General features: G+C 39.8%; 1 protein-coding gene across 2 annotated transcripts in view; it reads right to left on the reverse strand.

The window, feature by feature from the left end:
* Positions 1-11215: 11215 nt before the first annotated feature.
* Positions 11216-26839, reverse strand: part of elp4 (elongator acetyltransferase complex subunit 4) — a 50011-nt gene continuing 34387 nt past the window's right edge. For both annotated transcript variants that reach the window (XM_055011516.1, XM_023282953.3), the window contains one exon: positions 11216-12051. In XM_055011516.1, the coding sequence (XP_054867491.1) occupies positions 11923-12051 (129 nt within the window). In that variant the 3' untranslated portion in view covers positions 11216-11922. The remainder of the gene's footprint in view (positions 12052-26839) is intronic.

The following is a 26839-nucleotide window of genomic DNA, read 5'->3' on the forward strand; positions in this document are numbered from 1 at the left end:
TTTAAATGAGACACAGAAGTTCTGACCTGGAGAAATCTTCATCTGAATTCCCATAGCAGCGAACAGAAGCGGACACCCTCCTGCTTAGTGTCAGCAGTTAAATTCTCTGCTCTCTGTATGAGTGTGCGCTTCAAGCAAACATGGAGAAACATTTCCCTCATCACTATGAAAACAAATACTAGATTTGCTTTGTGTATTTTTTCTAAACTATATCTAAAAGGTATAATGACCTTCATTATCTCATTTGTGACAAAACACTTTTTTAATCTATATTAATCCAAAATTCACAGCGAGATATTCAATGTGGTTTAAAAACAATGTTGTTGATGTGTGAGGCTTTAGTTAAAACAACGGTGGCTTTGGTTAACAAACTAAAGAACGTGAGTGGCAGCTGCCAAAAAGTAAATTATAGAAATGTATTCTCTACACTCAGCCCCATGTTTTCTTTTTTGCTACAGGCCATGTGACGTCGGTCTCGGAGAACAGTGCACAATCTTCATCTTAGGCAGAGCTTATTCAGTTAAAAAAAAAATTGTGATTTACTATTCTAAAACTCAAAATGCATTCACAAGAAAGTCTACAAAAACATTCAACACAACACAGAAAATGATCAGTTAACAATTTCCTGAAACCTTGCATTACTTACATACACTAAGTGCAGAATTATGTGTTTCTAATCATAACCCACACTAACTGTCTGACAAACTTCATCTGAAGGGAGCAGAGTGGGGAATTAGATTAGATATGTAGAAATAGATATTTTAAATGTTGTGTTTTTAAATGTGAGTCCTGAGACTTTCTTCAGTTAACACATTTCTAAATGAACTATCAGTAAATTTTTATAATTCTTGATGTGCATAGAATAAACTGATGCTATAAAAATTTACTGATAGTTTTAAAAGTCAAAAAAAGAATAATCAACTGAACTGATTGTGAACTGACCGGATAAAGAGTCAATCAGCATGGTGACATAGAAACTTGACAAGGTTAAAAAGTGTGTAAAAAAAAAAAAAAAAAAAAAAAGACATGCCAGTAGTGTGGCAAAATAAACACATGCCAAAATGAATTCATTCTATTTTAATCTACCTTGAAAGTGTACCCTGAATATGTCAGCTGTTCAACAGTAACTTGGAAAACTATTTTTATCTTAACATAAGCTTTTGTTCACCTGTATAAGTGAGCTGTGGATGTCATCTCTCTCCTAAACCCGATATAGAAGCGCTCCACTCATGTATGAAACTGTCAGGTAACACTAACTTCTCCCAACACGTGTTGCAGATGGTTACCAATACTGCCAGTTCTTGCAGGCAAAAATATTCAAACTGGCATCAGCAGCAGACTGAGGAAAACAAAAATGAAACATTTAATTTTTCATGTTATTTATTTATTTTTTCCTCTGTTTCTCCATGTCACCGTTTGACCTAATTTGTTCTTTTGGGCTTGTCATGGCAAAGCAGCTCATCCAGCAAACAAGCCTGATGAGGTGTGAAGCCTGCACCCGAATCCAGCTCTCCTACCCTCTGCCCATATTCCTGCCCTGCTTTGCTTACTGGAGGTAGGCGCCACTCACCGGGAACGGTCTCAGGATCAGATGGAGGCATCCCTGTTCGAACCTGAAACCAGTCAGGCAGACCAGAGATCAGCCATTCATAACAACACTCATGGCCAATGTTCCCTGTAATTTTTCATGAGTCTGAGCAAACACACAAACTCCCTGAGCGTCCCTTGGACCACTGTGAGCAACATCAGACGTGTGCACTGTGGTCACACCAGCATCACATCCATTCAAGTTACATGGTTCATTAAAAGAATCAAATTACAGCATTTACATTTCTGTTAAAACACTTTGTCAACAGGAGCCAGTTGAAGGCTGCAGTGATTTTAGTGACACTACAATGTATAAGAGTGAAGTTATTGAATATTTGTCTCTCTTTACTGTTGCAGCGGTTTTGCAAATTGCAGACAGACCCTGTTCACTCTGTAGACACCAATGTTATTCCTGTAGCTTGAAAGACAGCTACGTTTGATAAAACTGGGCTTGTAGCACATTGTCTGCCTTGCAACAATGGGAAAGAGGCACCGTTTATGTTTTGACAACATATATCTAATGAGTTATTGATGCTGGAAGTCCGAATCTGTGAATATCTTTCCAACTTTACTGAACTTGGGGCCACTACCACCTAAGCAGTGATATATTTAATTTTGAAAAAAGCATTTAGCCATACTTATAGCTTTAAGTGCTTCATTAACACGGCACTAAAAATTTTGTATTGTTTTATTATCACAGGTTCTGTCTGAAAAGAGGTGGCATCATTTTAAACAGTGAAATCAAACTAACAAAATGTAATGACCAACCAGTGAGCAATACTGGATTCTGCAAAAACATAAACAACTTTTTTAAAAATCTAAATCTTATCTTAACACAGTTAATGTATTAACTTATTTTTGTGTGTATGCATGTATTTATTGATTTATTTAGTACTGTTAACATATCAGAGTTCTGAGTGAGTTTTTCTTAAGATAGGCAAAGGCCATTTATTGATTACATATAGGCTCTTAAATGTTTATTAAAAACTAAAAAGCATTTTAAAAAAAACAACTTAGGCATTTATTGAGTCACTAAAATACTGTAGAGTACAGACCACATCAGCATGATTATAAGCATCCTCTGGTAAATTAACAACCAGATACTGATGTCTCTCACCATATGGACTTCAGGAGATGACTGGGGGATGATAAACTGTGACCTACTGGTTGGGTTCTCTCTGTTCTCATGTTTCTTACATGTTTGTCCCCTGACAGCCTGGGTCCTAATGTTTTTTGAGCAACACACCATACTATGACGTTTTTACAATGATGGTTCTACTATGGAACCAGTTTGACATGTTCAGGTGTTCTTTGTGTGAAAACTCAGAGATTTCAGGTACCAGAAGGTGGTTTTCAACTTTCTTTGTTAACTTTCTGCTTCAACTTTAAACTAAATTTACTTCACTAACCCAGCCCTCTGGACTTCCAGGAAGCTGTGTTCCTATTGGCTGTCCAGGTGGCTGTGTTCCTATTGGCTGTCCAGGTGGCTGCTTAGTGTTATCAGGAACACCTGAGCAGCTCAGTGTCTTCCTGCTTTATTTAGCTGCAGACAAACATTTCCTCTGCTTTCCTTCACCACTGACCAGGGTTTGGCTTCGTTGCGTTAGTTTGTTCTTTAGGCGTTGGCTTGCAGCTTCCAGCAGTAAAATCGTCTTTAATGTGTTTCTTGGTGTGTTTCAGGGTTTTGTACTGGATAGTTGTCTTGGTAAATGTGGTTCTTTAGCCACAGTTAGCACATGGTGCTAATGTGTGCAGTGATTAGTGGATTTGGTACAGCTGAGTTGTGTCTTTATCTTGGCTGTAGTGAGTCTTTAGAGGTTTTTGGTCAGACACATTCTGTATTCTTGTTTGTGAAGCAACGTTGGTTGTCCAGAAGGTAAGAGTTCCTGTGCTGATTCTCTGTTCTCAGAGGTTCTCTGGTAGGCTGCAGGAGACTTTAGCGTTTGGGTTGTGCTAGTTTGGTTTTTGTACCGTTTCGTTTGGACGACTATCTTGAGGCCCCTCCATGTGGTTTAGTGAGGTTTTCTGGAACAGTTCTACAAAGCAACCTGCAGCAGAAGAGACTTTGAGAGTTTTTAGGAAGTTCTGGAGACCAGACTTTAGAGCAGCAGAAACATTTGCCAGCAGTTTGAGCAGGAGAAGGTGAGCTTCAGAGTAGAAATGAGACGGAAACCTTCTTGACCCGTGTGGTGAGGTCCTGTACCAAGAGTTTGAGCAGGTTGTGAAGAGTCTGTAGTTCTTTGGTCTGAAAGCACAAGAAGAGTCGACTCATTAAAGGAGAAAACAGGAGATATTGTTGGTTCTTCTGTCGTTCTGCAGTTTCCAGTTTCCTTAGACTGAATATCAAGTTTATATTTTAAATGATTTACCATGTGAGCCCAAGAAGACTTCAATAAAATCCCTCCATCCCCTGGACACAACATATTTTATTACCATGTTTAATATTTTTTAAAAAATGTTTCTGAGTTTTAATCATAGTTTTAGCATAGTTTTTTCTCTTTGCTTGTTTAGTTTTGTCAGCTGTGTAAAAGGTGCTAAACAAATAAAGTTGAATTGATAAACTGAATAATTGACTAACTCATGATTGTGACAACAGAAGTATTTTCATTGTGATTTAAGAGTTTATTTCATTTGTAAGATTGGGGTTAAAATCTTGACAGAAAAAGAAGATTAAAGAAAAAAACTACATAACAACAAGCAATTAAATCAAAGGGAAAAAAAATAATAGAATAAAATTTTTAAAAAGTTTTATTATGAAAAAGATTTAAGAAATTTAAGATGTAATTTTCTAATTAAACATAATTTTTTAATTAAATATTTTGTTTTTTTAAAGGTTTAATAATCTAATTAAATACTTTGCATTTTTTAAAATGTTTAATATTCTTCTTGTTTAATTGTATTTTTTAAATGTTTAATTATGGAAAATATTTTATCTGTAATTTTTAATATTTGTATTTTAAAAATTTTGTTTAATTTCATAATGACATGTATTGTATCTTGTTGAATTATCTAATTCAATATTTTGTCTGTTTAATAGCATTTAATTGTATTTAATGTTTAACTCTATTAAACAGACAAAATATTGAATTAGATAATTCAACAAGATACAATACATGTCATTATGAAATTAAACAAAATTTTTAAAATACAAATATTAAAAATTACAGATAAAATATTTTCCATAATTAAACATTTAAAAAATACAATTAAACAAGAAGAATATTAAACATTTTAAAAAATGCAAAACATTTAATTAGATTATTAAACCTTTAAAAAGACAAAACATTTAATTAAAAAATTAAATGTTTAATTAGAAAATTACATCTTAAAGACAATAAAACTTCAAATAGGAATTAAACAGAAAATACAATGAAGCATTTAAAAAGAAAATTAAACATTAAAAGGTGGTAAAACATTTAAAAAGAAAAACCTTAAAGATTTAATCGAAACATTAAATATTGGGAAAGGAAAAAAAACTCAAACAAGCCGATAAAACATTTGAAAAAACAATTAAACATTAAAAAGACAAAACATTTGGAAATCAAATCAGACATTAGAAAAGAATAAAAGGTGAGAAAAGAGCAAAACTAAACGTTTAAGAAGAATCAATCTAAAGACAAAACATTTGAAAAGACACCAGTTAGACTTTAGAAGATCAAATTAAACAGAAGAGACAATAAAACGATCAAAAAGAGCAAAAACAGATGATGGTCTTAAAGCGTTTTCTAGTCTTAAATGAAAACATCAAGTTGTTTCTTCAAACATTTCCTCTTTCTGTGTTCTTGGTTAGATTGTGGACAGATTTACTAAGAACTCATTTCAGAAAACTGCTTTCCAGATAAAGTCTACTAGTAGTTGAAGGCATTGATCAAACTAATGTTTCCTTCTGATCTTCACAAACTTTACTGTTCAGTGAAGTGAATCAAAGTTTGTTCAGGATTTCTAAAAAACCCACAGGTGAAGGTCTGAGAAGAACTCAGATGGATGGTCTAAATGTGAAATCAAGACTCATGGTCACAAGTTTTAAGGCTTCTGTTTCCCAGAAAGTTCAAACTAACAGAGAAGTACTGAGAAACTTTTAAAATTTCAGTCCTCAGACTGTCTGAAGGTTCAAACTAACAGAGAACTACTCAAGAACTTAGAAAATTTCAGTCCTCAGACTGTGGAAAGGTTCAAACTAACAGAGAACTACTGTGGGACGTAGAAAATTTCAGTCCTCAGACTGTCTGAAGGTTCAAACTAACAGAGAACTACTCAGGAACTTAGAAGATATCAGTCCTTGGACTGTCTGAAAGTTAAATCTAACAGAGAACTACTGTGGGACTTAGAAAATTTCAGCCCTCAGACTGTGTGAAAGCTCAGGTCCTGAGGACTTGGGAGGTGTGGAGGCTTTGGAAAGTCTTGGAACTGAGGGTTCAACCCTCCAGCTCAAAGGCTGAAGTCCAACCTCCTGAGAAAAACGGTCGAGACGAGACTCGAGTTAAAAAAAAAAACTCAAAACTGACAAAAAATAGATGATAAATGCGCAAAAAAAAGAAGAATTAGTATCTGAGTGAGTAGCTCAGGGGGATAAGAAGAGTGACTACAGACTGGAAGGTCGCAGGTTCAAGACCCGCCACCGGCAGTTTTCTTTCTTTGTCTTTGTCAGTATTTTGATAAAACTTAAGAAGGGTCTGGTCTTGAACCGGCGACCTGCAGCTCCATAGGCAAATCCTTAACTCACTGAGCTACAGATCAGACAGAAAGAAATAATTTCGTCGTCCCTTTGACATCGTAGTTCCTGAAGTGACCACATGGGTGGAGCCAAGGCGGAGTCTGGGTGGAGCCGGGGCGGAGAGTAGGCGGGGAGGTGGGTGGCGGCCTCCCCCCTCTACTCCCCCACCACCCACCACACCTTCCCCCGCCCGACGAGTTCTTCGAGTCTCCACGAGTTCTTCGAGTCTCCACAGGTTTTCCCGAGTTTCTGGAGTTTCCACCAGGTCGGAGGCAGAACAAGTTGTCATGAAGAGATGTTGAAGTCGGTCAGGATGGACTGACTTTTTACAGCGACTAGAAGGAAGACGACTAGAAGAGCAGGTCTTTAACCACCATCCATAAAATCCATGGAGTCGCTCCAGAGAAATGAAAGGTCAACTTTTATCAACCTCCATCCAGATGTTCAACTTGATATCTTTACTTTGACATTTTTAGCACCACAAACCTTTAGTATCACACTTTATTATCATTTATTAGGACTTTAATGGAATCCACCAGCAGATTTAGTTTTTGTTGACAAATTTTATTCTTGTCGTTGTGGGACTGCAGTATTTAAAACTCTTCCTTCTATTTGACCTCATGTTTATTAGTTTTAGTGGAGAAAGTTATTTTAGTTGTCGATTAGTCTCTTAAAAACCAAGTAATAAATTGGATTAGTCAAGGGGTTTAAATTTCTTACTTTGTCATATTTTAAATATGACAACAAATATAAAAATAAAGTGTCTTGAGACAATTTGACCTGTATTTGGCGTTATATAAATAAAATTGAATTCAAATTGTATGTATCTTGTAATGTTGGTGTAATTCAGCCATATATGTTGGAAAACACATTTTCTTTGTCCATTAATCTGTTGATTGTTTTCTCCACTAATTCATTTCTTGTTTTGGTTTATAAAATGTCAAACCCAAATATATTCAGTTTACTGTCATAAAAACCAGAAAGATTTACATTCATGATGCAGGAATCAGACAGTTTTTCACTTTTTATCCTAGTTTAGTCAGAAAAATAGTTGATAATGTGTGAATTGTTGCAGCTTGTGAGCCGTAGAACGTTTTAATCTTTGGGGCCGAGTGTCAAAAAACACTTAGAAACAAACATCAACAAAACACTCAACAAAGATTTGAACATCATTAAAGGGAAATACAACTTTTGCATGACAATGTCTAATTAAAGTACATTTATTTCCAACGTAAATGTGTGATATTCATCCTCTGGAGCTTTCTCTTCACATCGTCTTCCACCTGGACTGGTTTGGTCGGGAGCATGTGCAACAAACATTTGAAAAACTGCACTTTTACATCAATGAATGACACTGAAGTTTAATCGCTACATAAATGAGACTGAGTCTGGATGTGCTGCTCTGTCATTAACTCTTAAGTTTAGGGAAAGTTCAAACAAAAGAGGACAGTTTAGACAAGACTTGAGAATGAGCTTATTTTGAACAAACATCTCAGACTTTCTGAGCTTCAGCACCTCTAGCAAGATATTTTAACAACAAGCAACTCAAGAGATCCAGAAGTTGGAGAGAGATAGCTTTAGCTGAGCCAAAGAACATGTGGGACGCTAATCTAGCAAACATTTCAGACTTTTCTCTGTGAATTCTGAGAAATAATTTCCTATTTAATGACAGAGCTACACATCTTAACTCAGTCTCATTAAAACAGACTCTAATTCAGTGTCATCCATCCATATTAAAGTGCAGTTACCCAAAATGTTTGTTGCATGAGCTCCAACAAAACCTGTCCAGGTAGAAGGCCACTTTGACAAACAGGAGGTGGAAGATTCCAAGCAGATTTATAGAAGGGGGAGCCGGACTGTACTAAGTTTGGTCGAGTATAGAGGGGAGATTTGTGGGTTTTTAAGGCTGACAATGATTATTAGTGAGACATTTGGAGTAGATATTCATTTGCAGTAAATGAAAGTATTTAAAATCTTGGAGTTAAACTTAGAAGAACACAAACTCTAACAGAAAACTTTGTTGATACGTTTTTGTTTTGTTTACAGATGTTAAGTTAAAGGAGTTTTATTCATGACGTATAACCAATCAAATCACTCCAGAAGACAGAGTGACCACAGGTAGATTAAGGTTCGGAGCCAAAGTAGCACCATTTTTAAATTTATTTATTACCGTAAATCAGTAAAAAATAAAATACTGATAATCAGTAAATCAGTCAGTCCACAATTACTACAATTCTACAATGTATGTCTCTTTCCTTTGACTTGTTATTTGTACAATATACGATGTATATGATGGTGTTTTTTCATACCAAAGGCTATACTATGATGTTTTCTAAGAGACATACGATGCTACTCTGTTTGTTCTGGCCCTGAGCCGCTGCACTCCTCCTCTGTTGTTTTCTGGATTGTACTCAGCTGCATGCCTTCGTCCACCCGGCCTCCGTTGACTCGTCCCGCCTGCCGTCTCTGGTGCTGAAGCTGGACTGGAACAGACCAAAGTACAGTCCAATCATGATGCCAGCTGCCTCTCAAAAGGCTCCTTCATCTGGCAGGTGGCAGCACTTCTTCTGAGGGGAAGCTGAGCTGGCCCGGCAGAACTTTGGAGATGTGTTCCAGTGGTTGGTGCATGTGTGGGGAGATAGAGAGGGACCTTTGAATTGTTCACAAAGGAAAACAGGGAACCCATTGGTAGTTTTAGTTTAGGGTGCTACTGCGGTGTGTTTTTGGGTTTTAAGAGGTGAACAGGAAGAGTTTTTTTTTTGTATTGATTATCTTTTACTTCCTGGTTGGAATGCCCATCAATGTCAACATGAAGTTCACTTTTATCTCTGTTTATTTATTTTTATTTTACTAACACCCATTTGTTTTTAACCCCCTCACATGTTGTGTTGTTGTAAACTTACTCTTTCAAATAAATACTCGTCTAACCCTCTGGAAACCAGCGTTTGGACTGTTTTTGTGTTGCTCCTCACCTACTGACAGCTGTGGACTAAAGGCTATACTGTGACGTTTTTAGAGCGACATGCTATACTGTGATGTTTGTTGGGCGACACACTATACTATAGGCTTTTTTAATTGACATATTACTGACCTTTTTTTTGTTTTAGTTTTTTTTGTTGTTTTTTAGCAACATGTTATAAGAATTCGAACAGTTTTAAAACTTAATATACTTTTACTTGTGCAATTACATATTATTCTATGGCATTTTTTAGACGACATATTATACTCTGATGTTTTCTTGAATTACATACTATTTTGACAATATATTGCACTATGACATTTTTTGAACCACACATCATACATGACAATTTTAGGCCACATCCTATCATTTTGCGCTTTTTGAACCACATAATAATCTATGGGTTTTTTGGCCGACATGCTATACTATGAACTACAGGCCATACTATGTTATTCTTGAGTAAAGCATACTATACTTTGACATTTTCTGAACTACATCCTATACTATGGCGTTATACACAGAGTGCTTTGGTTACATGTTGATTTATAATCTACATTTTTTTCTGTTTTGTTTTTTGACAGGATTACCACAGACCTGACTGTGAACACCGTCGACACCCACCTCAGGGAGACGCTGCCTAAGATCTCAAGGCTGCTTGGTCGTGGTCTTTCTGGCACGTACTCTTCCAAGATGAGCCGGGAAGTTTAACACTGATGGAATGACACAGGTCTAAGCCGACAAACTTCCACTTCCTCCTCAACCCATAGTCTCTGGGAAACCTACATGGAGTAAGAAAAGTAGACAAAGTAAGTAAGTCTGTACACAACATATTAAAAAAGAAATCATGCTAATAAATTAAGTACAAAGAACCGATTTCGCCAACATACTGGAGACCAGAGCTATTTAATTTGATAAGTATAACCTTGTTTAGTAACATTTCAATTATTTGAGAGCAGTCCTAAAGAACTGCCTGTAATCCCAATCATAAAATGGGTTTGGAGGAAGAACATAGATAGTAATCTGGATATACATGAGTTAGGCTTTATAACTACTAGTTATTGGTGGTAGTAATAGCAATGTGACTACTACTAGTAGTAGTGGTAGTACACTAACTACTGCTGCTGATACTGGCACTGCTACTACAAATTGTAATATTATTACAAATGCTGATACTACTTCTATGACTCTAACAGCTGTTTATACTACTACTGCTGCTTGTACATTTAGTATTACTACTACTGCTTGTACAACTATACTACAGGTACTATTAATCATCTGGTATTTGCTTGTCAAGCTGCTAGCTCACCTTAGTGTTTTGCTAGTGGCTAACTAGTTAGCTCTCATAGACTGGAAGCTCTCAACAAGATTTCATAATGAAAAAAGAGCCAAAAACTATTCTTACCTATGAAAAGTCATTCCAAGTTTCCTTGTCTCAATCGTACGACATAGTGTGTAATTGTATGCAGCACAGTGAGCCGGCATACTTGCTGTTTCCGTTTTCACGCCGTCTACATCAACGGAATGCACTGAAATTTTGCCCCCACTAGCTTAGCCTCGCTGTAGCACGCAGCTCAAAGGGGCGTGTCCTATCTACTCATTCATATCTATGAGAACAACGGTGGCTGCACATAAGGAAGCCTGACGTTGATTAGCTGTGTAAATACTATTATATACAGTCTATGGTAAATGTATGTGAATCGCATCATTGGCTGAAGCAGCCAGTCACCGGTCACTCACTGACTCACACTGAAAAATAGCACAGAATGAATTGTTTATTTTATTTTCAATTTAGGTTGGATTTTTTTGGTGTGTGCGCAGCGCAGATTTTCTGTGCACGGAGAGTGTGTCAGCAGTGTGCAATTGCGCACGCGTGCAGCTTAGAGGGAACAGTGCTCACGGCCTCACAGAGCTGGTGTAGTGGTACAGTAAAGTAAAAACTGACTAAAGCGCACGTGTTCACTTCTGTATAGTTGTTTATTTAAGTTCATAAAAGCACATTTCATCACCCTAGAAAATAAACTGTATTTTCTGATCGCTGTGAATTGCAGACTTAGGCAGGTGCTTGTTTGAATTATTAAATGTTTGCCCATAAAGACTAAAAACATATTTCCTGATTATACTTTACTTGTAAACAAAATCGCTAAAGGCAGAGGAAAAACCCAAGATGCACCAAACCTTACACAATTCCCCATCTTGGATTTTATTTGGTTAAGTCTCCCTGCCAGTCATATGCGTTCATATAACATTTTGAAACTCCATAGGGTTCACACTTTCTTGCAGCTAACGGGAAAAAAGCAAACCATGGGGATAAAGGCTCGGCTAGTGACACAAGTTAAATGAATTTCTCCTGACAGCTTGGAATGTGCCAATATGGGTTGTCAGAGTTAGAAAAAACATAAAGATTGCACAGAATGCTTATAAAAAAGGGGGGAGGGGGGGTGGGAAGAGATGAAACATAGGATGAAATGTGTCCGATATGAGAAGAGGTACTGTGGATGTTTAGATCTTCACCCCTGGCTGGGTCAGTTGGCAGGTGGTAATGGCTCGCAGGGTTATAGTGGTTGACATTCCGTGGGCGAAGGAGCAACCTGGTCACCGCGGTAAAGAGGACAACACCGCAGCGTTCCAGGTGTTGGTTGCCCATGGCGACTGTGTGGGAGCTCTAGAAGTCCAGGTGTTTGGTGCCGGAAGTGCCAGAGCCACAGGCTGAAGCCACCATGGTCGCTCCTGCCAGCTCCCCCCTGCTCACACGACTCACTGTCTCAGACAAGTCTGGAGGCAAATGCAGTCTCTACAGAAATCAGACAGGGAGGGAGGGAGAGGGGTCAGGGTGTAGGATCACTTGTATGGTGCAAAAAGCAAGCAGTACAGTGGATCAACATACAGTAGATGGTACACTTCAGTGATGCTTATTCACAGAGTGCCATGTTGGGCTGAAATTGCATTAGATGCTTCAGCACTCCCCTCAGCACTGGCAGCATGGAGTAAACCTGCTAGCGTGCTGCTAAATGCTTCAGAGAGCTTCAGGTCTGTTACACCTCACAGGGAATATATGTATGTGTGTTTGAGTGTGTGAGGTAGGAGTGTTTGGGGCACAAAATCATGCATTTATGAGGAAAATGTGTCATAAATGTTGCATTGAAAATCTGGATGGAGGTGTTTGCGCTTGTGTCGATTACTTTACTGTAACACAAATGACTATGTTCAACTAATAGAGTCATTACAATCAAGTCTTTTAGCTGTTTCACAGAAACGCTTTTCTGTGGAGCAGCCCAGTGCCAAACTCAAAGCACAAAGACGCTAAGAGGTTAATGAGGGCCACTCATGTAAACCCCCCTAACACCAACATGCTAACTACTACAAAGCTTAAGAGGGGCTACAGTACTCTGCTCTCTCTCGAACCGGCATGAAAGGCCGCCAAAGGCCCTCCACGAAACAAAGTCTTGAAGAGCCGCTGAGAGCGTGAGAGGAGGTGAAGTATCTCCTGAGTCAAGTGTGCCCCCCGACAATGGTGTTGAGTAGCAGGTTGCTCAAGTGTCTATCGAGGAAGTTAAATCAGAATACTGCCATTCTAGGTACAAGAGAAGTTAAACCCTGTAATTTGCCCCTGAAAGAATCTGCCATGACATCTGAAACCAACTGGTCAAAGGCTGCACTCCCACCCCACCACGGCCCTCTAAACCTTCCCTGCCTGCCACATCCTTATCCCCTCCAGTCATCCAGCTTTAAGAGAGCCCCATCCACTCCCACAGATACTTATCTTTTTCTTAATGACTAGGTGTTTGGGTACAGGGTTTAACAGCGTCATTATAAGAGATAATTCACAACTACACATCGCTCTTCACCCCTCCAGGGTAGACTACTTCCACCCTTTATCTAAAACTGTTTCCACAGTTGAGTCTGATTTCATATCACTCATGTTCATGCTGATATGAAGCCTTGCATAGCTGCTGCTGTGTCTAACAGTCCAGAGGTGCGTCATGCTCAAGTACTCTCTTTTCTGTTGTACATATTTTTTGTGCGTGATTCGGAAGACAAAGTTTGTGAGGCAAGTAGAAGAAAGAAGAAAAGCAGGCTTCATGCTGACCTGGAAATTATCCGAGGCAGGTTAGCAATGAGACATCTGTGATGATAGCTTGTTACATGGAGGCAAAGATGATGACTCCCAGAAAGAAACAACCAGAAATAACACAGGTAACACCCCAACAGGAAGAAACACGCAGAAAAAATTGGTCAGCTGCTTTCTGTATGCGATTCTTTCTCTAACTCACACTCTAACATCTATGCAAACTCATACATTGGCCTTGAGGGGCCTCCAAAAGCTCTGCTCTGCTTCCACCCCTGCCAAACCTCACCTGTGTAACCTTTCGTGTCTTCAGCTCACTCGAGTGTGATTGAAAAAGAAAAACAATGCATTGATCAAGCCTGGACTCAGTCCTGCTTAGTGCACAGCAGCGGAAACACAGTAGTGAGAGGGGTAGGAGAAAAATCAATCACATATACATCAACCTCAGTGGGTGAGTTTAAAAAAAAAAGACATCACACCGTTGTCTGGCTGTCACGCACCCACGGGCCTGGCTACACCGTGTATGTTTGGCTCTGGGCTCTGTGAACCCACTGAGCATGTGCAGAGCGAAGGTCAAAGCAATCCAGAAGTGCAGCTCAGCTCTTCTAACCTTTGAGTTCAGGGGCAGATGAGAACAATCAATGGGAACATCAAAGTTGGAGGGAGGAGCAGACAAAACCAATCGATCGGTTTGACACACAGAGGGAAAAGACAGCCTGGTAACAGTTGGCAACCATCGCACACATCACTGACAGCCAATATTCGAGCTGATTACTGTTACTGGTTATCAGGGACAAAAAAACTTACTTTACATTCAGCCCTACTCCAAACAAACCTATTTCATACCACTGTTTAATGGGTGAGGACTATAAGAGAAAAAGATTTTAAATTATGTTTACCTTGCTTTTGAAATTTACACTAAAATACTATAAAAGTGTAGTGCATTTATTTTAGCAGCAATATGGAAACTGCGATGCTGCCATGAACATTTGCATTGACACTAAATGAACAGAGGTCAGCACAGGACTTAGACAGACATAGTCAGGGAGGCTCCGAGTCTGCTTCCCTACGACCTGCACACTCCATGATGTAAACAAGGACATCCGGAAAACCCTCAGAGGCATAGTGGGGTGTATGTGTGTGTGAAGTCTTTCTCTGCTGCCTGGCAACCTTCACGAGGGTGGAGAAAGAGGAAAAAAATAAGAAGGGGGTGAGGGGGTGGGTGTTGGATGGGAGTGGACGGCGGGAAAATAGACCATTGGCTGTAGTGCATTGGTGTAAGAGGGGGGGAATGTGAAAATGGATGTGTGCCACAATGTAAGTGCGATTATGTGTGTGCGAGTGTGTGTGTGTGTGTTAGGGCTGTGATGTCAGTGTTCCCTCCCTGGTGGCGGACAAGGGTAAAGGTCTGTGGTTCAGCTCCGCTCCACAGCCAGAGGGGCTGGGGCCATGCTGGCAACAGGGTGAGGGGTGACAAAGCTCCAAACGAGCGCTAAGCACTTGAAATGAGCCCTCAGGGCCGGCCCACAGACTAGCTTTGCCTAAGAGGGTTACTAATATCACCCCACAATGGACAATTCCCTTCAGCTTACTAAACACCCCAAAGACCCGATTCTTAAGGACTATGGCGTTTCATGCTGCTCCGTCGTTTACAATCGCCACATACAGCTTTGCTTGTGGAAATGATATCAGAGTGGTTTATGGGTCAGCAAAGGCACCAAATCCGTGTTTGGAGTGTTTTGGTTATGCGTATTACAATGTAAGGTGATTGTGTCATATTCTGAGATCCAAACGGAGAAATTTTTCCAAGTGGAGCTTATAAGGGACCCGCTCACACAAAGCAGCGCCTTCAAAGGCATTCCACTGGTGGTAACGGCTTGCTAATGACTGGAGTATTAGGTGCTAATTTAACGAGTCATTTCTTCCATAGAGTTTTAGCCACACTTTCAAATGGCCCGTGTCACTGTACAGCTTAGAACTATGGGAAACCCAACACCTTGTTGGAACACATGACGAGCGGTCTGGCTGTTCCAATCAGATTAGCTGACGATGGAACATGCTCATGGAAGTGACACGATATTTACCATAAACACCTACTTAACACAACCATTGTTGTAACTTGGTCAGCATTTCATAAGATCTGCTCAGTCAGTGGAATTACAGAAACCAAGCATTCCATTACTGAGCTATAGTAATTACAATCACAAATATGTGACGACTAAGCAACTTGGATGTATGCTGTCATGGATGAAAAAGAAATTCCAGCTATTGCATCGATGCAGAGCAGGTCAATAAATTATTTTTAAAAATACAGTATTAAGTCCAGTATTCACAGACAGCGGTCACATTAGAGGTGATACCTTTTGCCAATTCCATTTCCCTGAGCGACACAGCTGCAGTGAAACCACTGTAAACTAATGTGCATGTCTGTCCATGACAATGTCCTCCATTTCCAGCCCCATTTCTACAACCAGCCAAGGGTCAAAATAGCAGGAGAATGTTTTACGGCGGAAACTGGTAGATATTTCCCAGACTTGCTGGTCTGTTCAATCACTAAACCAAGCTAAATCACCTCCCAGCGCTGTAATCCCTCACACCTCTAAAGTTACACAGCATTGTGTGGGAAATCATTTGCTGAACCTATAGGATCTGGTGTTAACTTCAGCACACCAAAAACCCACATAATGAGGTGATGTGCTTTTCTATTCGAGAAGCAAACTATCATCACATTTACGTTGGCAATTTCAGAAAATACTTCCGCTGCCCTGCCAGAAAAAAAAAAAATGCAGAAACAACCCAGCATAAATCCCATCACTTTGGTAATTCTAGCCCACCTGCAGCTAACAAAAGCTGAGAAGAAGCTCTACCTTCCTCTTCTTTTGTGGTAACAAAGAGTGTAAGACGAGACCTGGCCTTGCCCCAAGAATAACCTGTGAACTACGGGAGTCTTTCTCCCTTTGAATTCTTCATTTTTAGAGTTAAAAAAATCCAGTCGTCTTTCTCATTGTCTCTAATTAAAACAGTTATTATTGTTATTATTATTGTTATTATTACACGTAATATTTTCAGGACATTTTGGAGCTTCTTTCTGTAGTCCCCTCTATAACTAGCTTAGAAAGTTGGTGATTAAAGAACTGAAGCTTGTTTAACCAATTGTAATCAGCTGAATTCATCAAGCGTAAAATTGTAAATGACATGTAAGGATGAGTACATTTTTCAACTCCACACGTTGGTATTGACATACATGCTGCTTGAAAATAGTGTAAAATGTTTCGTATGTAAAAAAGCAACATAAAATAAGTACAAGGGAGACAGGAGACGAAAGAAACAAATGTAAACTAAACTGGAGCTCCCCTCAAGTTTCTTTTTGGTAATTGGGTGATGGTCACCTGCTCACCATGTCACCTGCTGCCTGATCCAGGATAATCTGAGAGGCAGGCACACAGACAGTCAGGCGGACTGACAGACAGATACAGACACAGGCTCCTCATCTCTTCCGCTTCATGGCCTAATGCATCTGACAGAGTAGGCAGCAGGCAGGCAGAAGGATGAGTAAGCATTTTGACTGTAATTATATTCCCAAACACCGAAAGAATGGGAAGGGACTAATAACTGAATTTCATTAAAAGTGAACATGCCCACACAGGAAATTGATTAGCTGACAATATTTCAAGTTTTTTTTTTTTTTTTTAATATCTAATGGAATGTTTATTCCTGTTCTCTTGAATAGCTAGCTCCTCACTTACCCTTCACGCTCCACAGCATGATAAAAAGCTGCATTTGATAGTATCTGTCATATGTTACTAAACATGACATGCATGGGAATCAGTTAGCTCCGTGGAGCTTCTGAATAACCAAACGGACAAACAAGGGCCAAAGTGTAACTGTGCTGTAACACAACAACTTGACTTGTTATCTCTGTCATCATCATCTTCAACTAAACCCTCCTCTGGGGTCCTCTGCTTGGGCCTGTCAAGAGCTTTGACAGGGGAAGCAGTGTGGGGCCATTTTGTCTCTTTTCAGTTCAGTTTTGTTTCTCTTTGGAGGGCAGTGTTGATATGGACCGTGGGCGTTGTAGGGTGAGGGCACATTGACCCTTGTGCTGGTGGATGGTAAGGGGGGCGTTGGTTGGTGTTATGGACTTGGGCACAGCCACGGAGTGCTGGTTTGCCCCTGGAGTGACATGGCGCCTGGGGAGAAAGAGTGAGGGATAGAGGGCGTAGAGTACAAACATATCTAAGTGCTGCCTTCACTACCGATAGGCCCATAGCAAAGAGCGCGGCTGCATGGGTTATGACAGCATATCTGGGGGACCTCTTGTGCCCTCCACCCCTCAAACACACATTTTCCCCCTCCAGCCATGACTCTGATATAGACGTCCTCAGGCTAAAACATCACTGACACTTTTGGTATAAGCAGGTTTTCCAGTGCACAAGCAATTTTATACAAATCCATATTTTATTTAAAAAAGAAAACGAAAAAAATGCAACAACTTCACACTGCTAAACTATAGCTTGAAGTTAAAGCTAAATCTTAACAAGCTATTCATTGTCTATAGATAATCCCTTCCTTGTCTTTTAGGAAAAAAAAAATTTAGGATACTGTGAATGGAAGTCATGCTTTAAAAGAGAAATCTGACAGTTGGATTAACTTCCTTGCAGAGAGTTAGATGGGAACATTAATGCTATTAATGCTATGAGAGTAGCATTAATGCTAATATCTGTTCTCTCATTATGAATCTGGATCAAGCACTACTCTGCTTAGCTTAACATAAAGGCTGGAAACAATGGGAACAGAGGGGAGTCTGGATCCATCCGAAGGTAGAAAATCATCTTGCTAACACTGCTAAAGCTCCCTAATTGACATGTCATATGTCACATATTTAATCTGTAGAAAAAGTTTATGGTTTCTTGACTAGGAGTAGTGCTCCGAAAAAGTTGAAGTATTCCTTTAAGCTCCCCGTGCAAACTGGTTCTGTCACAAAAGCCAGAGCATTACCAAGGATATTTTGTCATGTATTATTCATGGGGTTTTCTGTGTTGCACTCAGTCCACAAGTGCGCACACTCATGTACAAAAAAACTGACAAAGACACACACTGCCACTTGCCTTTGCATGTGTCACACAGAGGTATTTACAACATGAGTGCACAAAGCAGGCTTGAACATCCAGCCTTGGCTCCAACAGAAAGTCCTATTTTTCTCCCATCATTTGTGCTGTGATAGAGTTCACGCAGTTTACAGGCATAACATTTGGCAAAGCAAAAGGTCGTCTGGAGGTCACTGTGTCAGCATGGGTAAGTGGCTGACCCCTTGGGAGGGGTGGGTTGATGACTCTCACAGAGGAAGCCAGTTGTGTGAGCAAAGGACTAGGACTGAATAAGGCAAGACTTAGATACAGGAGAAGGAAGAAGATGAAAACTATTATCTACTATTTGAAATATTTAAATTGTGCATGACAATACACATAAAACAGTCACCACAAGTTTGTAAACCTCATCTAACACTATCTTCTCGCATCCATCCCGCACAGTGTTACTGCAGTGAAACGGGCGAGATACACAAGATATAGTACTCTTTATTCATGTCACGAAAAGCAACCCCAAAATGCAGCACATGCCATCATCCTCTACAAACAGTGATTAAGCAGAGATACAGTTTTACACTGGTCAAGGACACTTACATTGACAACTGCCTGCACTGCCTGTACGATATAATGGCTCCAAGTTCACCTGACTGCAATCCTCAGGAACCAGGCAAGAAAATATATGTTGGAGACTAGTGAGAAGAAAGCGGAGGAAGATGCTGAAGAATTGGAGTAAACTGTAAAAAATGGTACTGAAGGCAAATTGAGAAGATTAATTTGAGAGGAAATTTACCCAACTGACTGACTAATGACCCCAACAAAAGTAAACTATGTGAAAGCATGTGATGCTAACCTTTTGTGAATAATCTTATCTGCATATGAAATATTTAATGTACTGACTTTTTATACCTTTTTGAGTTATATGTATGCCTTAGAGTTTATGTATGCTTGCGCGCATCCGTGTCTGTTAGTCTGCCCGGATGAATAAAGGGGGGTGGGTATAATCCATCACCAGTTGATAGTCCTCACAAAAAAGAAGCCCTTTTTGCTGAGAGGACAGCCCTTGTGTGGACAAAGACCACCATACTGGGGACTTCATAGGACCCAGCTGAAAAGGTGTTGCCCAGAGTAACCCCATTCACATTAACAGGCATGCTGGCCAAAGCCAGTCATTACTGCTGACTTGGACCAGCCCGGCCACACATAGACCAGCCTAGAGCCTCTAAGGCCATTCACTCCACATCAGCCCACAGGCAAACGGCCTGAACTCTGCCACTGGGGAGCATCTAGAATTGTTACCATTCTATTCGACTGTCTGTCTTAAGAGTTTCAATATATCCAGACTATGGCTAAGTTAAAAGCATGAATATACAGTAAAATGGGAAAGATTTGCATTTTTGCCTATTTATAAAACCTGGGAAATAATGAGTAAAATAAAAATACTGCTGCAATATGTGAAGTATTTTGTGGCATCAAATCTTGAAAGGGGGTAAAATAAATACTTTTTTTATTACTCACAGTATAAAGACAAATTCCTCTGACTACTGGTTTGATATCCACCCAATTCGGGCATAAATTTTTTTTTCATAAATGATATCTTGGGAAACTTGCAAGGGAATTTATTTGAATTCCATTGAGAATGATGGACCAAACAGCAGGTTTTGGTCCTAAATTTACATAAAGTATAATACAGCTGCAACAGCTACTTTCACATGGACAGCTACCAGACAAGAAGCAACTGTTGGTGCTATTGCAAACCACAAGCATCGTGCTGGAAAAGATCATTTTTCAATGCTTTTCAAGCATTTGCAAAAAATTAAACAATCTTTTAGCAAAAAATGTCCCCAGCAACATAATAAAAGAGAAATGAGTTGATTTTACTTCCTTTAGAACAAATACCAAATCCCTAAAGCACATTACATGACCTTTCCTAAGAAGTATGAGATCTGTAATTTCTATCTGGCTTAGATACAGCAATATTCAGATACTCCTTCACATGCACTCATTACCCACCCACCCCTGTCATTTGTGACACTCAGAAATGGGGGTCACCTCTTTCATAGTTACACAGTGGAATGTGATGAGGGAAAAGCTGTAGCACTCTCAGTGGACTTGTACTGGGATCACTGGGGGCTGACATGCTTCGTCCCAGCAATCTACTGAACTCTCAAAGGCACTCCGGAAAACACAAATCTGACCTATTCTTCAACTCTGCTTTGATGCAAATTTACAGTGTTACAAAGCAAAGGTGCAGGAAAGGAGAAACTCAGCCAAGAAGAACACATAACATACTGTAAATGTTTAAACTGCCAAAAAGTCTTTGGTAAAAAATCTAAATCTGCATTGGATATTTATGATTCAAATATCAAACTAAATGCAGTGTAGCTGTGTATACATATTATGCATTATGATTCTCTGGCACACAAACACACTTCAGTCTCTCCCTCTCCCTCTCTCTTCCCCTCCATTTGCCCTCCATTCCCACTCCACCTCCACCTCTGTGCGCCTCTCCTCTCCAGTACCCACCCTGTGGGCAGGTGGTTGTGTAAATTTAGCCACAGCTAGGTGAGGTGCTTCCTGGGTAGACTGTTGGCAAAGCCACCTTTAGGGTTTTCAAGATGTCAGAGGGAATGAGACATCACCTCGACTGCCCTGTCAAAAAATTCACCACCTTCCATTTCCCCCATAACCCCTAGGTCCTCGAAGCACCGTGGGTGATGGGGAATTCTTGTTTTGTGTTTTCTAATTTAGCCTGAAACACACCAGCCATTACCTAACCCAGAGCGCTGGCTGAGTGTTAATTGTGAAGCATTACTAAAGCTATTAAAACAGTGAGCCAAGGCCTGGGGAGAACACATGCTAAAGTTAAAAATCAGAGAGACAGTGCTAAATGCATGTTATACCATTACTGCAAATGACCCCTTTAAGAGGTGACACTGCAGAGGATGTTTGGATTTTAATACAATGACAAGAAGCATAATGTAATAATAACGATATATGTATTTTTAACTTCAGAAAAATTACCATGGCATTCTGATGAAGAAAATTTACAGATATGTAGTTAAATGATTGTAGTAAGTGTATCGTGTGTAAATGCATGGATGTGACAACAAATAAGAGTAAAAAATGCTCAAGAACTGTGAAAAGATAACATCTGATCCTGATATAAAGCTGGAAAAACTTACATATTTTAATGTGCCACAATATGAAAATTAAATGGGATAGAGATAGCAAGCTGCTACGACTTCTGCATTAATAATACATTTATTTAGGGAAAAAGAACAAAAAAAAATTCTTTATGTTCTCAAAGTAAGACACATAGTTGTGCACTACTTGTAGCTCCACATATGGATGTTTTGGAGTAAAGGTAAACTCATTGTCAAAACAAAGTGTTAAATGTGCAATACCTGAACACCGGGTATCTACAGACATGTTGCAGTAGCTGTGTTTTTAGTAAGGTGCCTATAAATTAAAAGAAAGATATATATATTTTTTTAATTTCACACAACTGCATCAGACAATATGAGCAGAATGGATCATCTAAAAATTCAGCTCACGTTTTCTGTAATTACAGAGCCTTCGATTTTGTGGAATTTTCTGATGGGAAACTTGTAAGGCGAAACTTTTTTTAAAAGCAGAGGCTTTTCTGCGGTTAGGGCGGTTAGGTTTATTTGTCAAAAACCTTTGATCACAAAACCACAAAAGCTTGAAGAGACTAATGTGTAAGAATATTAGTTTGAGCTTTGTAATTAGTGTGCAATTATATTCTACGAAGTAAAAGTTTAAAAGAAAAAAGAAAGGGTAAGCGCAGAGATGGATACAGGGTGCTGCTGAGTTGAAAAGAATAACAAAATTAGAAAGCGGTCCAAATGTGACTATCAGCTTCTTCATTCTCCCCCGATGCCGAGTTAGGCGTTTTGCTGGGAAATGGGCGGCCTGCCAGATTGGGGCCAAGTCAGAGTTGTCAGGGGATTACAGTTCTGCCTTGCTCACTGCAGGGGGTGCGGAGTGGGCCTCAATTACCCTGGAGCGGTGTGTTTGATTTGGCCCGGCACTTTTGGGGACAGACCAAAAGCTGAATAATGCACCATTAGCAACTCAAAATCCTGCCCTAAAATGAGTCCACTTATGCATCACATACAGTAATTGTGTGTCTATCAAAGGCTGGCAGGTCCACACCAATTACCCTGATAACAACAAAACAATCTACGCATAATATTATCTACTGAACACCTGTGGGCCCCCACAAACATCCAAGCTTTAAAACTTCTACCACTCATTCAAAGTCTGTCAGCGGTCTAATGAAGTGTCAACTTTGGAGCGCTAAAAGATTAAAATGCAAGGTTGTTCTGAGATAATGTGGAAATGTGCGATGGTAGAGATGTTTGTGCTTGTATTTATAAATATATGGGAGATGGTAGAGACAGAGAGGGTGTGAGGACAGAGAGAGAGAGAGAAAGAGAGAGAGAGAGGGAGATCCCCCTACTCTGGCTACAGTTAGAGCTGTGCAATTGAATTTCACAGGATATGAGGCAGCAAATGGCATGTAAAGGCTGAAGCGTCAGACAGTTCCTGCCACACGGGCCAGACAGATAAGGGAGGTGTAAGTGAAATCATTAGGTAACTCTGCGGGACATCAGGGGCAGTTTGAGGTTGGCAGGGGGCTCTGAGAGCCAAAGGTCCTCCTTGAGCTCCATTGAACACCCACTCAGCCTGATATACATGCACTTACAAACACACAGGGAAAATCACTTATACAAACACAAGCTGCAAGACAAACAAGGACTCAAGACAGAGACAAGCAAACAACCAAGCTCTGTTTTTTTTTTCTCACCCCCCACCCACAAATACACGAGCACGCATGGATGTGCACTCTTGCACACATACACACACCACTTCAAACTGCAGACGCCTCATTGAGGTATCAGCCCCAGTGATTGTGTTTGTCCACCTGGGTATGAAAGAGCCATTCTGGCCTGTGTGGAGGAGACAGCAGTGTGGTACAGCTCAAGCCGGAGCCCAGCAAGGCTACGTCTGTCTCAGGCTCTCAGGGAGGGGAGCAGCCAAGTGTGGATGCACCTCATTACCTCACTCATCCACACACCAATTACCCCTAAATAAATACACCCAGCCCACAGGCAGCAACAATGACATCCAGCCTGAAAAGGAAGAAAGGACGCCGTTCAGAAAGCATTTGCACGCACAGAAAAGTGCTGTTGGATAATGATGAAAAAAAAAAAGTACAGAGAAAAGAAGCAAAAAAGAAGAACATGCAGGGGGCTCCAAGTCTTTTAAAGCGCTCAAAGACGAAATGGAGAAAGAGAAAGAATGAAACAAACACCGAGCAAGCAGAGTGAAGTGATTCAGAAAATGATAATTTCTTGCTAAATTTCACCCAACACATCCGCAAATGATTGTTGTGGCGGGGGAGGGGCAAAGTTTAATTGTTTTAATGCATGCAGCCATGAGATAGCTCTGCCGTGGACTAAAATGGTGATCACTGTAGAGCCGACACATATTTGCATGTAAGACGGACCGCTTGGGGTAATGGCAACGGCAGCGTGTCCGAAGGCCAGATTACACAGGCTAAATAGGGAACGGCCTCGATCCCCAGAAAGTTTGACAAAATATGGCAGGTGGCACGAAATGTGACAAGAAACACTCGCGCCCTAAATATGAGAAAACAGTCGGAGCTGTTAACAGTGAAAAGTCTCTGTTATTCGAGTGAGAAGGTGAGCGAAGGATGCAGAAAAGGTGTGTGGCAGAGAAAAGAAGACAGATGTGTTTTCGGGGAAGGGAGGTACGAACGAGGAGAGGAAGCCAAGAGTTCCTTCATGCCTCCCCCTACCCCCCACGCCACACTCCCACCTCCCTCCATGTGGGATCTTTCTGCATGAGTGACTCTGTCATACCTGGGGGACAAAATGGTCTCTCTCTTCCTCTGTTTGTCTCTCTCTCTGCCCCAGTTCCTGCCTACCTCTCCTCTTGTATGTCTGTGCTGTGATTATGGTGATCCAAGCCTGGTTAGCTGTGTAGTACTGTGTGGCAAAAGAACCTTAGAACTAAATGAGCTAGTGAATAAAATATATTGCAGTCAATAATATCTCAGAAAGATTCAAATGAGTAAAGTCCTGAATTTTTATATATATATATATGTATATATATATATATATATATATATATATATATATACATATATATATATATATATGTATATATGTATGTATGTATGTATGTATGTATGTATGTATGTATGTATGTATGTATGTATGTATATATATATATATATATATGTATATATATGTATATATATGTATGTATGTATGTATGTATGTATGTATGTATGTATGTATGTATGTATGTATATATATATATATATATATATATATATATATATATATATAGCTTGTACTTACGTGAATCATTTTTATTTGGGCATCAAAAGGCAAAAGAGGTGATTCACTTCCTCTTCTAACACCTGTGCAGTCAGGTGATGGGTGGAATTGTAAGTTGCTGAGGATATTGTGCATCATGTATGTGGTTCGTGGCAGGCTGCTCTCTAGTCACCAGGATGTAAGAGCACATCCAAAACTTGAAAATGACTCACGTGACCAGAGTCAGTTGGTTCACCTGACCAGAGGCAGATTCCTGGTTAACAGAAACAACGGCTGGGAACGTGTCAGTTTTCCACGCTGTTGACTCGGTGCAATAAACTGAAGATGATGGATGGAATGGAAGTGAAAGGAGCAGGTTTATTAGGATTCCTTCCTGATGGAGGGCTAATTGAAGCAGGGCATGCCGTGCAGGTCTAGTGCCACAGGTGGGTGGAGTAGCATTGACATGCTGTGGCAGCATAGTCAGGATTCCTGATGTACAGCTCAACCCTCATGAGAATCCCAGGCCCTGTCATATAAAACACAACAAGCGAGGCCTGTGAAGGCCTTTTACACTCCGTGTGTGTTACATATTCTCAGCTGTGGCTGGACACACAAATAGAAGGGGTCTGTTCTCCCTTCCTCTTCCCACCAGAGAGCTCTGATTTTTCAAATTATTTTCTGCTCCCCACAACATCGACACATGCTTTTTGTCAAATCCTGCAGCATGCTTCACATTGTGATGCACTGTGAAAGCATCATGTTTTTGTTAACGTGTCTCTTACTTGTTTTTATCTGACACAGGTACACACATAAGCGCATTTTACATTATCAACACTTTCTCAGAAAGCGTGTGAAAAATGAAAATGCTCTGGCAATTCCAGCGCCGGAACCTCCTTCATAGATACGTTTGCGTGACCCGTGAGATTTCACACACTACCAGTGCCTGAGAGGAATGTACAGGAGATATGCAAGATTGTCAGGTACACACCCAGAGATGCTTCATGATCTGTACAATCCACAAACATAAAAACAAAAAGAAATCATACTGCTTTTGTTTGTACTCATCAAAACATGCCCAGTGGGCAGGATCTGACACGCTAGTCAGTTCTGTCTTCTACACAACAAATGGAAATGATTTTACTCGCTAATTTTATTCAGTAATGATTAACTTACACAACCACAAGTGTCTGTCTTGTAGATAAAAACTTTTGCTCACTGAATGATTTTTGTAGCCTTGAGACTGATGAGTTATGGAAAATAAAATGAGGCTTCAGTTCAACATTATGAATTCTGAATATTTAAACTGTCCATATCTTTGCTGCAATGTTTAGGATTTGACACCTTTAGAAAAAAAATGTCCAACAATTGTGCACAGAAGACATCATTTCAGTCGTTGCTCTCTATTGCTCACTTATGCAAGCTTCTGTAATGAGGAAGCCAGTTATGATATTTTTCTATTGTCCTTTAGCACATGCAGATCACTTAAGGAACACGACCTGTTCAGACACGTACTGGTAAAGTGTGAAAGCAGGGTTGGTTTCCTGCCTGAAGTCTTAAGTGTCAAAATACATACATATCTAACATATAAATTCTGACTATAATAACACTAATATCTTACCTTTTGTTTTCTCTTAATGAGTAGAAAAAATGCTAAAAACGGATATGTGGAAAATGCGCACACAGAAATGTAATTTTACAAGGTTATTTCAACGTACAAGACTGATTTAGATGAAATACAGAACAATTTTATCACCATTGAAAATGTTATAAATCTACAGTGTTTTTCCATTTACAGTGCTTTTGTAAGCAGACAATGACATAACTTAGACAACATGCACTGTTTGGAGTTTGGAGAATTTGCCACATCACAATGGAATCTCACATGGTGGCACAATCACAAAATTAGCACGACAAAAACAATGCTTCCCAGTTATATTGGCCATATTCATTGCCAAATACACTTACTTCAACTGCCAAATCCCTAAATTAACACCTTTTTGGTGAGAAAGCTCAATTTGGAACACATCACACCAACACCACAGCTGGCATTCA

Source organism: Amphiprion ocellaris, chromosome 1 (assembly GCF_022539595.1).
Source record: "Amphiprion ocellaris isolate individual 3 ecotype Okinawa chromosome 1, ASM2253959v1, whole genome shotgun sequence".
NCBI lineage: Eukaryota > Metazoa > Chordata > Actinopteri > Pomacentridae > Amphiprion > Amphiprion ocellaris.